This window comes from Carcharodon carcharias, chromosome 14, assembly GCF_017639515.1.
Source record: "Carcharodon carcharias isolate sCarCar2 chromosome 14, sCarCar2.pri, whole genome shotgun sequence".
Taxonomy (NCBI): Eukaryota; Metazoa; Chordata; class Chondrichthyes; order Lamniformes; family Lamnidae; genus Carcharodon; species Carcharodon carcharias.
The window spans coordinates 71,110,108-71,125,580 of NC_054480.1; the positions used below are offsets into that span (position 1 = coordinate 71,110,108).

General features: G+C 41.7%; 1 protein-coding gene across 4 annotated transcripts in view; it reads right to left on the reverse strand.

The window, feature by feature from the left end:
* LOC121287258 (bactericidal permeability-increasing protein-like) overlaps window positions 1-14,163 on the reverse strand; it is a 28,242-nt gene extending 14,079 nt beyond the window's left edge. The window contains exons 1-7 of one of the 4 annotated variants that reach the window (XM_041204967.1): window positions 13,887-14,162; window positions 13,341-13,439; window positions 12,607-12,771; window positions 9,829-9,943; window positions 2,291-2,419; window positions 1,630-1,785; window positions 3-66 (exon numbers count right to left, since the gene is read on the reverse strand). In XM_041204967.1, coding sequence (XP_041060901.1) covers window positions 3-66; window positions 1,630-1,785; window positions 2,291-2,419; window positions 9,829-9,943; window positions 12,607-12,709 — 567 coding nt within the window. In that variant the 5' untranslated portion in view covers window positions 12,710-12,771; window positions 13,341-13,439; window positions 13,887-14,162. Of the gene's footprint in view, window positions 1-2; window positions 67-1,629; window positions 1,786-2,290; window positions 2,420-9,828; window positions 9,944-12,606; window positions 12,772-13,340; window positions 13,440-13,886 lie in introns of all 4 variants that reach the window. The other 3 variants (XM_041204964.1, XM_041204966.1, XM_041204965.1) reach the window with 3 other exon arrangements.
* Between the last annotated feature and the right edge of the window lie 1,310 nt (window positions 14,164-15,473).

Below are 15,473 nucleotides of genomic sequence, written 5' to 3' on the forward strand. Positions count from 1 at the left end.
ACCTCTCGGTTAAGAGAAGAATGAATGGGGCCCTCCAGGGAACTAGAGAAGAGATTGTACAGCCAGCTGTAAATAAAAAAAAGTTACATTTGGTTAAAGTAAAAAAATCTTTACACTGTTTGTACAGCAGGCTCTTGAACATCAAGAGGTATTCACGGTAATTCTCAAATACGCTGCCAAACCCACAGGAAAGTGAAGGATTATGTTTGAAATAAAATTCACCAAATGGTTTATTAGCTGTTCTTCATTTAATCATTAAATGATTTAATCATTAAATCTAAGTAAATCACAATGAAGTATAATGTTACATTTAAACCCAGAAACATCAATGCCAGGAATCCCAAGAAGCACTTCATTTATAATATAGAATGATGAGCATGATCAGACCTGAAAGCCCAGGTTAGTTAAAGCAAAAAGCGAGAACTTGCATTTTTATAGGGTCGCTCATGACCTCAGGATGTACACTTCACAGTCAGTTAAGTAGTTCTGGAGTGTGGTCACTGTTTTAGTGTGGGAAATGGAGCAGCTAATTTGTGCACAAACGCCCATGAGATACACTGATCATCATTTTTTAAATTATGTTGGTTGAGGCATACAGATTGGTGAGGACACTCTCCTGCTCTTCTTTTAATAATACCATGGGATCTTTTACACCTACCTAAGAGGATAGATGCTTCATCCAAAAGGTGGCACCCCTGAAAGCTTCTTGAGAATCAAGTTACTGCAGCAATTACCCTGGTGCCATTCCAGGAATTCCGCCTCGACCTGAGACTCTCAGCATTCCTTCTGTGCCTGTTTAACAGGACAGGTCCAAATTTGTACAGAAGTATTTGATGTAGTCCTTCTAATAACCCTGTCAAGAACCTTAAACACAGCAATGCACAAAAACCTGCTGAGTCCTTTGAATTTCTCCACGGCTAATTATTTTCTTAAGGTACCAGTGGGGGGCCTCATGCATCAGAGTCCAGACTGGGTCTGGAGGTCCTTGGACTTTCAGTGCAGGAATCAGGCATTGCAGGCCAAAGCAGGGCAGGAAAAGCTGTATGGACAGTAGAAAAATATATTGACAGCTGGAGTAAGGCAGTCCAGCAGCTGGAAAGGGACAGGATACAGTGAATAAAAACTAACATAGGGTAATGGACAAGGCTAAGAGTCACTGCTGTAGGAATGAGATGAGGGTCAAGGCTGGCCAGGAGGACAGAATGTTATGTGACTGTAGAAATACAACATCTTAAAAATAGAAGGGAAAGAACAAATTTGCATTAATCTAACACCTATCACATCCTCAGGATGTTCCAAAGTGCTTCACAGCCAACAAAGTACTTTTTGAAGTGCAATAATTGTTTTAATTGGCAGCCATTTAACAAAGAGCAAGATCCCACAAACAGCAATGAGATAATTAACCAATCTGCTATGTGAGATATTGATGTTTCTGCATGTCAGATTTGATGCTGTTATCCAAATAGAGCACACCAATCACCATCTAGCCTCAAATGGTCAATTGAGCAAGATACCAGAGGCCTTCTGGGGAGAGGAGGGAAGATTGGGAGAGGAGGGGAAAGAGGGAGAAAAGAAACCTATGCAGGGGGAAGATAAATGTATTGCTTTCCTGAAGTACTGCACCATTACCTGGCTCCTCCGTGAAAGGTGATGTCTAAGCTGCCAACATTGGCTGTGCAGCCAGCACTGTGCACTGCAGGACGCCCAGTATTGTCTCGGGTCATTCCTATTGCCTCTGATATTGACAGATGGTTCACTGAGAGGTCAAATGAACCACTGTCCGATCTGTAGAGGCAAACACATTGGAGCTGTCACAAGACATTAACTGGAGAGAGGATACATTAGAGGACAAATTGATGAACAAACTGAGTTTTTTTTCCCCTTTATCCTTTCATGGCATGTGGGTGTCGCTGACAAGGTCAGCATTTGTTGTCCATCCCTAATTGTCCTTGAGCTGAGTGGCTTGCTAGGCCATGTCAGAGGGCAGTTGAGAGTCAACCACATTGCTGTGGATCTGGAGTCACATGTAGGGCAGACCAAGTAAGGATAGCAGATTTCCTTCCCTAAAGGACATTGGTGAACCACATGGATTTTTACAACAAGCAATGTTAGTTTCATGGTCACCATTACTGAGACTAACTTTATATTCCAGGGACGACTCCAGAGGCACATCAACCACGCATGGAGCGTTTGGATGAGGTACAAGAGATTGACAGCACCTTGGAACAGTTCGGTCCATTCAAGAGGGAACTAAAGGAAGTGATAGAAAAAACAAGGGCTAAATACTTACATAAAAAGATACTTCACTCTCCAGTGTCCAGTTAAGTGTATATAGGCATTGTCAATGGACAGCTTAATGCCGTTTCCAGCATAGAATCCTACTGCAGACTGAGGCAGACTAATATCATTAATGCGTATCCTGTAAAGAATGTTTTACACAACAATTTATTATTACATTCTCATCATAGCTGTGGACAGGCACTGGGTAAAGTGATCTACCTGGAATAGAAATTTTTAGGGAGGTTGGAATTGTTATAATCTTATTTCCAGAAATATTAGCTTAAAGACAATCTCACTCTCGCATTAAAACGCATCCTAATTTGTTCAATGTCATTACACGACAAATCCCCACCAATTTCTGTTGCTTTCCCAATAAATCCTCCTTGGCACGATCCTTAATATGAGGCTGAATATCGACTACTGATGCACAGTATTTTCCCTAATGCTAACATAACATAAATCTACTAGTACACTTTACTGTATATGTACTCCATTGTTAGTTACAAATCTGGGTGGGTGAACATTACATGAGAAATAGGAACAGAAGTACACCATACTCTCTGTCCAGCCTGCTCCATCATTCAGTACAATCATGGCTGATCTTCTGCCTCAACTCCACCTTCCCACCCACTCCCCATATCCTTTGGTTCTCTGAGACCAAATCTCTAGTTATCCCAGCCTTAAAAATATTCAATGATGGAACATCCACAATCCTCTGGGGTAGAGAATTCCAAAGAATCACAATCCTGCGAATGACAAAATCTTTCCTCATCTTAGCCCCTAAACCTGAGACTCCTGTGCTGTAGATTTTCCAGCCAAGGGAAACAATGTCTGTGTCCACCCTGTCAAGCCCCTTCAGAAATTCATACGTTTCAATCAGATCATCTCTCATCCTTCTAAGCTCTGAAGAGTTTAGGCCCAAATTCCTCAGCCACTCGTCGTAGGACAACTCTCTCATCCCAGAAACCAATCTGGTGAAACGTCACTGTACTGCCTTCAATGCAAATATATCCTTCCTTAAATACGGAGACCAAAACTGAACACAGTATTCCAGGTGTGGTCTCGCCAAGGCCCTGCATAATTTCAGCAAGACTTCCTCATTCTTGTACTCCAATCCCCTTGCATAAAGGCCAACATGCCATTGGTCTTCCTAACTGTTTGCTGTACCTACATGCTAACTTTCTATGTTCCTTGTACATATACATCCAGGTCCCTCTGAACATCAACTCGAGTTTGATGCATTTTAAGACATTTTCTATTCTTATCACCAAACTGAATAACCTCACACTTCCCCATATTATACTCCATCTGTCTCCTTGTTGCTTGCTCATTTAACCTGCCTACATCTCTTTGCAGCCTCTTTGTGTCCTCCTCACAGTTTACATTCCCATCTAGCTTTATATCATCAGCAAATTTAGATACATTACTCTCTGTCTGTTCATCTGAGTCATTAATATATATATAGCATAAAAGCTAAAGAGAAAGCATACAATGCGGCGAAGAGCAGTAGGAAACCAGGGGATTGGGAAGCCTACAAAGACCAACAGAGGACAAATAAAAAAGGAATAAGGAGGGAGAAAATTAAATATGAGGGTAAACTAGCCAGTAATATAAAAGAAGATTGCAAGAGTTTTTTTTAGATATATAAAGGGTAAGAGAGAGGCAAAAGTGGACAATGGGCCACTGGAAAATGACGTTGGAGAAGTAGTAGTGGGGAAACAAAGAAATGGCAGAGGAACTGAATAGGTACCTTGCGTCAGTCTTCACGTGGAAGACACGAATAACATCCCCAAAGTTCAAGAGAGTTGGGGGGGTTGCAGAGGTGAGAATGGTGGCTATTATCAAGGAGAAGGTGCTAGGAAAACTGAAAGGTCTGAAGGTGGATAAATCACCTGGACCAGATGGATTACACCCCAGAGTTCTGAAGGAGATAGCTGAAGAGATAGTGGAGGTGTTAGTGGTGATATTTCAGGAATCACTGGAGTCAGGGAGGGTCCCAGAGGACTGGAAAATCGTTAATGTAACCCCCCTGTTTAAGAAGGTAGTGAGGCAAAAGACACGAAATTACAGGCCGATTAGCCTGACCTCGGTCATTGGTAAGATTTTAGAGTCCATTATTAAGGATGAGATTTCAGAATTCTTGGAAATGCATGGTAAAATCGGGCAAAGTCAGCATGGTTTCATCAAGAGGAGGTCGTGCCTGACAAATCTGTTAGAATTCTTTGAGGAGATAACGAGTAGGTTAGACAAAGGAGAGCCAATGGATGTTATCTACTTGGATTTCCAGAAGGCCTTTGACAAGGTGCTGCACAGGTGGCTGCTCAGTAAGATAAGAGCCCATGGTGTTAGAGGCAAGGTACTAGCATGGAAAGAAGATTGGCTGTTTGGCAGGAGGCAGAGAGTGGGGATAAGGGGGTCCTTCTCAGGCTGACGGCCAGTGACTAGTGGAGTTCCGCAGGGGTCAGTGTTGGGACCACAACTTTTCACTTTATACATTAATGATCTAGATGAAGGAATTGAGGGCATTCTGGCTAAGTTTGCAGATGATACAAAGATAGGTGGAGGGACAGGTAGTATTGAGGAGGCGGGGAGGCTGCAGAAGGATTTGGACAGGTTAGGAGAATAGGCAAAGAAGTGGCAGATGGAATACAACGTGGGGAAATGTGAGGTCATGCACTTTGGTAGGAAGAATAGAGGCATAGACTATTTTCTAAATGGGGAGAGAATGCAGAAATCTGGGGTGCAAAGGGACGTGGGAGTCCTAGTCCAGGATTCTCTTAAGGTTAACTTGCAGGTTGAGTCGGTAGTTAGGAAGGCAAGTGCATTTATTTCGAGAGGACTAGAATATAAAAGCAGGGATGTGCTGCTGAGGCTTTATAAGGCTCTGGTCAGACCACATTTAGAATATTGTGAGCAATTTTGGGCCCCGTATCTCACGAAGGATGTTCTGGCCCTGGAGAGGGTCCAGAGGAGTTTCATGAGAATGATCCCAGGAATGAAAGGCTTAACATATGAGGAATGTTTGAGGACTCTGTGTCTGTACTCAATGGAGTTCAGAAGGATGAGGGGGGATTTGGTTGAAACTTACAGAATACTGAAAGGCCTGGATAGAGTAGACATGGGGAAAATGTTTCAATTAGTAGGAGAGACTAGGACCCGAGGTCACAGCCTCAGAGTAAAGGGAAGACCTTTTAGAACAGAGATGAGGAGAAACTTCTTTAGCCAGAAAGTGGTGAATCTATGGAATTCATTGGCACAGAAGGCTGTGGAGGCCAGGTCATGGAGTGTATTTAAGACCGAGATAGGTTCTTGATTGGTAAGGGGATCAAAGGTTACGGGGCGAAGGCAGGAGAATGGGGTTGAGAAACCAATCAGCCATGATTGAATGGTGGAGCAGACTCGATGGGCCGAATGGCCTAATTTCTGCTCCTATATCTTATGGTCTAATATAATTGTAAATAGTTGAGACTGCAGCATTCCACTAGTCACAGCCTGGCAACTTGAAAATGTCCCGTTTACTCCTACTCTTTGCTTCTTGCCCATTAGCTAATCCTCTACCCATGCTAATATTTTATCCCCAACTCCTTGAGCCCCTATCATGCATATTAACCTTTTGTATGACACCTTATTGAATGCCTTTTGGAAACCTAAGTATAGCACATCTATTGGTTCCCCTTTATTTACCCTACTAATTACATCCTCAAAAAACTCTAATAGATTTGTCAAACATGATTTCCTTTTTGTAGAACCATGTTGACTTTGTTTGACAATACCATGATTTTCTAAATGCATTGTTAAGGCTTCCTTAATAATAGATTCCAGCATTTACCCAATGACAGATGTCAGGCTAACTGGCCAGTAGTTCTCTATTTTCTCCCTCTCTCTTGTATGTACCTAGAACTATTGTGGTGAAAGATAGACTAAAATCAGAGATAAGTGAAATGCCCCTTGATTAAGGAGGCTATCCTCCCTTAGTGACAGCATTGTCCTATTAAAATTCCAGGGTCTCCCTGTCTCTAAAGAAAGAATTTGGATTTACATTGCACCTATCATGACCTCAGAACATTCCAAAGTGCTTTACAGCCAATGAAATTCTATGGAAGTGTAGTCACTGCTGGAATATAGGAAACACAGCAGTCAGTTTGTGCACAGCCAGATTAATGCAACCTGGTAATGACCAGATAATCTGCTTTTAGTGTCATGGGATCTTTTACATCTACCTGAAAGGGTAGAAGGTGCCTCATTTTAACGTCTCATCTGAAAGACAGCATGAGCAGGAGTAGGCAATTCAGCCCATTCGAGCCTGCCCCACCATTCATTACGATCATGGCTGATCTCATTTCTGCCTCAACTCCAATTTCCCACCCTCTCCCCATAACCTTTCAACCCATTACTAATTAAAAATCTGTCTACCTCCTCCTTAAATTTATTCAGCGTCCTGGCATCCACTGCACTCTGAGGTAGTGAATTCCACAGATACACGACCCTTTGAGAAAAGTAATTCTTTCTCATCTCTGATTTAAATCCACCACCACTTAGCCTAAAACTATGGCCTCTCATTCTAGAATGCCCCACAAGGGGAAACATCCGTGCCACGTCTACTTTGTCTATCCCCTTTAGCATCATACATATCTCAATTAGATCTCCTCTCATCCATCGAAACTCTAGCGAGAAAAGGCCTAAACTACTCAATCTCTTCTCATAAGACAAGCCCCACATCTCTGGAATCAATCTAGTGAATCTCCTCTGAACTGCTTCCAGTGCAACTACAGCCTTCCTCAAGTAAGGGGGCCAAAACTGTGCACAGTACTCCAGGTGCATACTCACCAATGCCTTGTACAGTTGCAACAACACTTCCCTATTTTTATACTCTATTCCTTTAGCAATAAATGCCAAAATTCCATTTGCCTCCCTTATTACCTGCTGTACCTGCATACTAGCTTTCAGCGATTCATGCACGAGGACACCCAGATCCCTCTGCACTGAAGTATTCTGAAGTTTCTCTCCACTTAAATAAAAGTTGCCTTTGTGAGGCGACATGGCGGACACCCTGGATAATGAGACAAAGGCTGATCCGTGATTTCCAGTAGAGGTAGAGCTGGAGGCTACATCTGTCCTAATAATGAAGTAACTGGGCTAGTTTTCTGGAGAAAAACTCTCAAAATCCCAGTCTGGCAAGTCTAGTTCCTAGTTTCAGACAGCAGCAACCTTTGCTTAATCCTGTAGTTACTGGTGCATTTCCTGTACCTGGTTCCATTGCACCATCTAGACAAATGGGAAGTACAATGGTTGTGAAATCCAATAGATTGGAATAAATGATGGGGAAATGCTTACTTAATGAGCTCAGAAAAAGGGGCTAAAAGAGATGTGTGTGTGACTGGATAGTTAATACTAACCATCGCAGACCAGCACTTTACAGTCTGCTCAATTATATCACCAAGTCAGGAGTACAGGAACAGGAGAAAGCCATTCAGCCCCTTGAGTCTGTTCTAGTCAGTATATCAGATCATAGCTGATCTCTATCTCAATTCCATTTCCAAACTTTGTTCCATATTCCTTGATACATTTAACTATCAAAAAAAAACTATCTCCCTCAATCTTGATGGTACATTTATCTCTCAGTATCAGCATTTTGGAGAGAGAGAGAATACATTAATTTATACTTCCTGATTTCATACCTCAACCTCCTGGCTCTAATTTCCTTGTTCTTAATTCCTTCGCCAGAGAAAAAGTTTCTTTTGATCTGTGCTATTGGTCATTTCTTGATCATTTTTAAACACATTGATCACAACTCTCCCCAATTTTCTAACCTCAGGGGAATACAAGCTAACTTTATTCATAAAAACAAAAAACTGCGGATGCTGGAAATCCAAAACAAAAACAGAATTACCTGGAAAAACTCAGCAGGTCTGGCAGCATCGGCGGAGAAGAAAAGAGTTGACGTTTCAAGTCCTCATGACCCTTCAACCAGTTCTGTTGAAGGGTCATGAGGACTCGAAACATCAACTCTTTTCTTCTCAGCCGATGCTGCCAGACCTGCTGAGTTTTTCCAGGTAATTCTGTTCTAACTTTATGCAATCTGTCTTCATAATTTAACCCTTTTTGGTCCTGATATCATTCTGATGAATCTGCATTGCAACACCTCCAATGTATCCTTCCTGAGGTGTGGTGCCCAGAATTGAAGATGGTACTGCCGATGGGGTCTGACCGGGTACAACCTGTCATGCTGAAGCTGTATCATATTCCAGCCAAGCAATGTTCTGAGTACTGTGCTCAGTTCTGATCACTGAGTCATAGGCAATACCCAAGCAGTGAAAATGGTGCAGGGCAGGGCCAAGGGGCTGATTCCAAAGGTCAGAGGATTGAGTTATTAATTTAGGGACATTTAAACTGTTCAGCCTTGAATTGAAGCAAATGAGCCAGAACCTCGCGCTGTAAGATAGCAAGTCAATAGAATAGGTCAATCCTAAGCACCATTGTAAATTAAACCATAATTACAAGACAAATAGACACAAGAATAAAAAGACAAATTCAGCACTTATATTAACAAGCTTTACAACAACAAGTTGCATTTATGTAGCACCTTTAACATAGTAAAATGCTTCAAGACGCTTCGCAGGAGCAATTATTAAACAAACTTTGAAGCTGAGCCACATAAGGAGATATTAGGGAGGGTTATCAAAAGCTTGGCCAAAGAGGTAGGCTTAAAGGAGTGTCCTAATGAGGAGAGAGAGGTAGAGAGTCAGAGAGGTTTACGGAGGGAATTGCCAAGCTTTGGGCCAGTTCTCCTGGCAGCATGAGGCGGGTGGCACTCTGGATCCACCAGTCTTTGGGCCTAATGGCCTACATACCTAGCATAGCTGGCACTGAAGTTCATACACCATATCACTCATTTGTGTCATAGGCAGAACGTCTTTTTGGTTTGATGGCAGCATCTTGTTGGTGGCAAATACCTCTCTGGGCCTAGGTAGCTAAAGGCACAACAACCATTGGGGAGAAAAGGAAATCAGGGATGTGCAGGAGACCAGAATTAGAGGAGCACAGAGATTTCATAGAGTTCTGTGTTGGTACTTCACAAATAGAGTTATAAACACCTGGAATGGTTCACTGGGCATGATATAGAAGTTCTGGAATCGTTCAAAAGTTAGTTCATACACCATATCACTCATTTGTGTCATAGGCAGAACATCTTTTTTGGCTTGATGGTGGCAAATCCCTCTCTGTTGCTACTGCATAATAACTACATGAACAGCTAGCTTCACCTGTTGCTCAAGTTTTTGAGATATCTTGCCCTTCCAGGGTAATCTGAGGTAGACTGGGCACTTTTCAGGGCCAAAAGTTATGGCCTTAGGCCCGTTCATGAGTTTGCGCGAGTCTACTTGCCAACCAATCAGCGCTCTCTTCCCATACAGTATAAGTATGTTGTTTTCCCTGACATTGGTATTTTCTTGTGAATTGTCCTGATGCGTGCAGGACGAAAAGCTTAAAAAAATGTCTTTATTTCAGCAATACTCATACATTTTCCTGCAGAACACTCCACTTACTCACCCTGTGATGTGGTAATGTACGTGGCCAATCACAGGCACATCTGCCTTGCCACTGACATCTGGAATCTGAATCTCCCGTAGTTTCTGTTGCAACACCTGTATCCCAATCTCCCGACCTGTGTCATAAACCAGATGTTAGAGAATACCAGAGCTTTCTGGTACACATTGGAGGACAGACTAGTAAAACCCATGCTTTTAGCTACCACACCAGTACATACCAGCACTCTCCTCCATTAGTGGTTGTTACTGGGGAGTGCTACACATTACATACCCCACTTCATCTATTCCACTGGAAACTCTCGTCTGAGTCCTGTAGGGTATAGTATGAGGGTGTTCGGCATAGCAAAGATTAATGTGGGACTGGAAAACAGTACTGCACAGAGTATGAGGTAGAGAGACACATGACAGTAGACAGGAGACAGAGTGGTGTAGAGGGAGCCTAGATGGGTCTATACCTTGGAGATATTTATATAGTTATGTGTTAACAATAACAGATTATGTTCAACCACGCAAGCCTCCGTATCTTTTAATGAGACATCAAACAACCTTACAACAGATTATGTTGATGCTAAGCCCCTGCAGCTTTGCAGGAGAGAAAAGTGTGAAGACATGTTTCAATGACCATTGCTTATAAGTATGCATGGATAACACTGGTGCACATAGTTACACAAGACACACGTGGCTCACTGGGAAACCAGGTGTGATATTTCTGGTTAGTAAATAAACAATGAGTAATTGACATGTTGGACAGGGGAACAGGGGATCACAATACTCATACTTTCGTGGTGTGTGCATGTCAACTTTTAACTGTTTTAAGCACTTTTTGGTAAAATGGTAAGATGAACAGCAGATTGCGTGTGTTTTTTTTTAATATTTGTGAGCAATGCTCCCTTGGTTACTGAATGGTGCTGGTGTTTCAGTAAATATACATATATTCTGTATGTTTCGAAATACTCAGATACTCAGCAGGTCAGGTAGCATCAATGGAGAGAAACAGAGTTAATGTTTCACATTGATGATGCTTCATCAGAACTGTTTGACTTGTATTGAGTGTAAAATAAGTCTCTGGATAAAATAATTTTGCAGTAGCCATTCAGGTGGCTAGTCAGCAATTTCTATTGGACAACACTGAACTAGTAAATGACAATATAGATTAACCCACAAGAGTATTTATTACATTAGATCAATGTACAGTAATTCATAAAAATGGCACATGTCTGTAGAACACTTTAATTCTACTTATAACAGCCTGGATGGTGTAGATCTGCCAATGTTATTTTCAAGTTACAGAAACAGCTCTAGAAACTGTATATTTGCCAATTCTCAGCCCCTAGTCTAGTCTCTGTCTTCTTCAGCCTGCCTGTACTGTACCACTGGAATCATCATCTGAACTCTGATAGCTCTCTGTCCTTTCTATATGGTTTTAACCAGTTTCAGTTTCGCCAGACATTTTGGTTTCCAATCTCAGTTTGAATCTTCATTTCCTCAGAAACTGGGAATGTCACTTTCCCTTTTTAGTTTCCCTTTTCAGTTAGGGTATGTCTCAAAAAATACAATATTTGAAACCATGGATTCCATCCCAGTACCATCGCAACAATTTGCATTTATGTGGTATTCATCAGGACATAGAAAAATTTCAGGTACAGTTAATTGTAGAGAAGGTTTTTAAAAGTAGTGAAGTAGAAGGTATGGCAAAGTGATTTAAGGAGGCCAGGGCAGGGACATAGTAGCTGCAAATGTGGCTACCAATCGAGAAGAGGAGACAATGTGGACTAAGAAGTCAGGGGAGTGAAGAGAATGAGAAGAGATAAAGAGTTAAATTGGTCACCAAGGTAGAGTGTTGGAAGGCCATGCAGACATTCAAAGGTAATTGATAACAGGGAAACAGAGGTGGGCAGGGAGCCAGTAATTTCACAGGATTCAGCAGACGGGCACTGGGAGCCAGTGGAAGGATACAGGGAACCGGGGGAGCTAGTGAGAAGTAGAATGCAAGGCTGTGAATGGACAATGGGTATGGCAGTCATATTCTGAGTTTGTTGCAAATTATGGAGAATTGGAGAATACTACAGAAAGTAAGCCCCACAAAGAGAAAAACATGGATTAGAGTCTGATCAGGCTGTTATTGTGGTGTTGCCTTGGGATGCATTGGTTTATTACTCTAGAAAAAATCTTGCTGGAGGCAATGGTCTTTCATTCAAAATACTTTTGTTTACATCACAAACTATTTGCAAGGTTACAGATCATCAGGACATAGCTACAGCTCCTCTCTAAGATGCTTCTCACTCATCTTCTCTCAGTAAGTGACATCACTGTGGCATAACTCCTTACACACATGCTAAGTAGCTAATAATGGAGTTAACCCTTTACAATCAGCATTGAGAGCGGAGTGGGGGCAGAGATTGATGTTGTTTCGAAGGTGAAAGGTCATCCTAGTACTATAATGGATGCAGCAAGAAACCAAAGTTCAGGATCAAGCCCTGCACATTGGATTTAGCCCAGAGGTAATAGGGGAGGCTGATGGATTTGTAAGCACAAGTAACTAAGAGTGAACGGGAACTCATTATGATTGTTTCAGATTTGGCCAAGGTCCAAGAAAAGTCAACATTAGGGAAATATTATCTGCAGCTTCATTTTTTAAAGAAATTCACATACATCAAAATAAGTTCCATTTCCAAACCCAATATAAAGTAGTAACACACCACAAAATCTCAGAGCCCTTCAACCTAACAAAAGAAAAGTCCACAGAGATAGATTACTAGGCTTATTTATCCACACTTACCATATTCCAAGGCTTTCTGTGTTACTCTCACTTTCAATCCTGGGTTTGTACACAAGGCATGTGAAGAGAAAAGTAGGAGAGTGATAGTCACAATCCAGACCATCCTCAAGGACTCACGCTTGATGCGTGCTATACAATGAAACTGTCAAGGTTCCCTAGTCCTTTCTGAATAAGACAAAATTAAAATGGAAGTAACAGTTAGTTTCACTTTTAGTTGCCTGAGAGCTTGGTTCATTTCCTCATTATGAATGCCTCCTGCTGAACTTCTGACACCACAGTTTCTCCATCACTTGTGCCTTTCTCTGTAACATCTGTCTCCACACAGCCATCACTGAAACCCTTGTATGTGACTTTGTCTCTTCTAGACTCATTTATTCCAACAATCTCAGCTGGTCTTTTACCCTTCACGCTTTATAGACTTCAGCCTTACCAATCACTCCTGCCCTCGTAGATCTACATTGACATCTACTTCCCAATGCCTCAAATTTATGATTCTAATTCTCAGTTTTAAATTCCTCTATGATTTCCTCCCTTCCAGCCTCAGTAACTGCTTAAAGACCTGAAATATATACCCGCCAGCCCCTTCTCCCAAGTTCCTCTGGCACTTGCCTCTTGTGCAAACCCGCTCCCTTCTTTACAATTGATGGTCATCCCTTCAGCCACCTGGGTCCCACTCTTCCTAAACCTCTCCACCCACCCTCCACTCCTCATTTAAGCCCCTTCTTAAAACCTACCTATTTAAACAAGCTTCCCAATCTCTCCTTGTTTGGCTCAATGTCTGCTTCCCTCATGTCTCTGTGAAGCTCCTGGAGATTTCTTTCCAGACTGAAGCCCTGAAATAAATGCATGTTATTGTTACTGGTGAACAAGACAACTATCTTTTATTGCCTGGGGCTGCTTCAGCCTCGGCTGGCTGAACCAGCCCTGTTTCTTGTTATTTTAAATTGAGAAACATTGGTGAAGGACCAAAGCCAAAATGTATTAATCACCAGGGTTGTAAAGAGACAATAGGTTTCATGCAGATACAGCAGTTAGATGATATCAAGGGTGGGCTTTCAAAGTTTACAAAGGGTGACTGAGGGAAAGGAAGAGACCAACCATCTAGATGTCCTGGGAAAGAATGGATGAAATAGTGTAGGAGGCGATGTTTTAATTCCATCAGATAGGATAAAGATGGTGTTTGAGAGGAATAAGATAGTTCAGAGAAACGATGACTATAAAAGCATCAATAAAATTGAGAGGAGAAACGTTGTGATAGAGAGAGCCTTGTATACTATTACCTGAATAAACCAGTTCTGTCATTGCCTGAGATGAATGAATGAACTACCTCCTGAAGAAACCAGCTTCCTCATTCCTTGAGACAGCCTCCTCCAGCCTTTTTTGAACAAGACACAATTAATTAAGCGATCCTGCGACTCTTCACCATTTGTTTTGTATGGGTTTTTAGCTCACCTGCTTCACAAATCTAAGCAGGAAGTTCGAGGTAAAGGATGTGTAACAATTTTAAAGCTTAAATCAGAATTTTAAAAAATTGCTCAGCAACTGGATCGGGTGTGTGGTTTGTGAATAGCCTCCCCAGGAATGGCTGCCAATCCCAGTTATGTAAGGAAAATACCAACATTATGCATTTATATGCCTATCTGAAATTAGGTGGGAAGCTTGTGCAAGTGAACTGTCTCCCACCCTCTCACCTCAGGATAGGTTGTGTCTGGTCTTGCGTGTGTCTGCCCCATGTGCCAGCACATCACAACACATCTCAGCTTTCATTCAGTGGAAAGCAATGTTATGAAGGTAGAAGCTATTATAGTAACCAATATTTAAAGGTGTAGGCTATGTGGCTTTAGTAGAGCGTTTTAATTACTGCTGTAATTGCTGGGATAATACAACCTCCATAGTGTTATTTTGTTTTCTTACTGAGATGTGTGTGCTGCAAAGAGAAAAAAAACAGCTGGACACTATATTAAGCTGCATGGCTGTCCAGCTGGGGTTACTGCTGCAGATTCTGTTTTTACCCTTTATTTAATGTTTTCTTATTTATAGTAAAGAATTTGATAGGCTAGATCAGGATTACTATTTGCTCTAGTGGGGGAGTCCAAACAAGGAAGCATAACCTTAAAATTAGAACTGGGATTGTTCATGGTTACTGTCAAGAAATGCTTCTTCACACAAAGGGTAGAGAAATCTGGTCCTCTCTCCCTTCAAAAAACTGTTAAGGGGGATCAGTTGGCAATTTCAAGGTCAAGTTTGATAGATTCTTGTTAGGCAAGAGTAGTAAGGGGACATGCAACTGGAGTTAATATACAAAGCAGCCATGATCTAATTGAATGGGGTAAGAGGTTCAAAGGACTGAATGGCTCCTTCCTGTTTCATATGTCTTTTTGGTAACCAGATTAGGTGTCAGACAGAACAAATGATAATGAGTAAAACCACTTTACTGAGCCACAAGGAATTGCATTCAATTGTAATGGAATCTGTGCTGCAGGACTCTCCAACACACCTGGTGTACTCTCCAACATCTTATGTCTTGCACATAACCTGCCCTGTTTCAACAGGCTTCACTTTGCATATTTAAGAATTCCTAATCTATCCATGATTCTTATCTGCAGTTTCTGTTCAGGGCTGAACCCACTGAGTAAGCTATAGAGCCTGTACGAGCGTAAATAGCGGCAGTGTGTAACCAGCAGTAGTTTGGAAACCAAGGAAAGAAATGTAGCAACAGCCATTTCAGGAACTGCACATGACACATGCATTTCCTCTTTGTGCTGTTTGATTTGATTGGTGTGTTTTTTTATGGCAACAATTAACTCAAGTTCTCTCCCTGGAGAATTTAAGGGTCAGAACAGAGGATCTGATACTTGTGCAAGAAA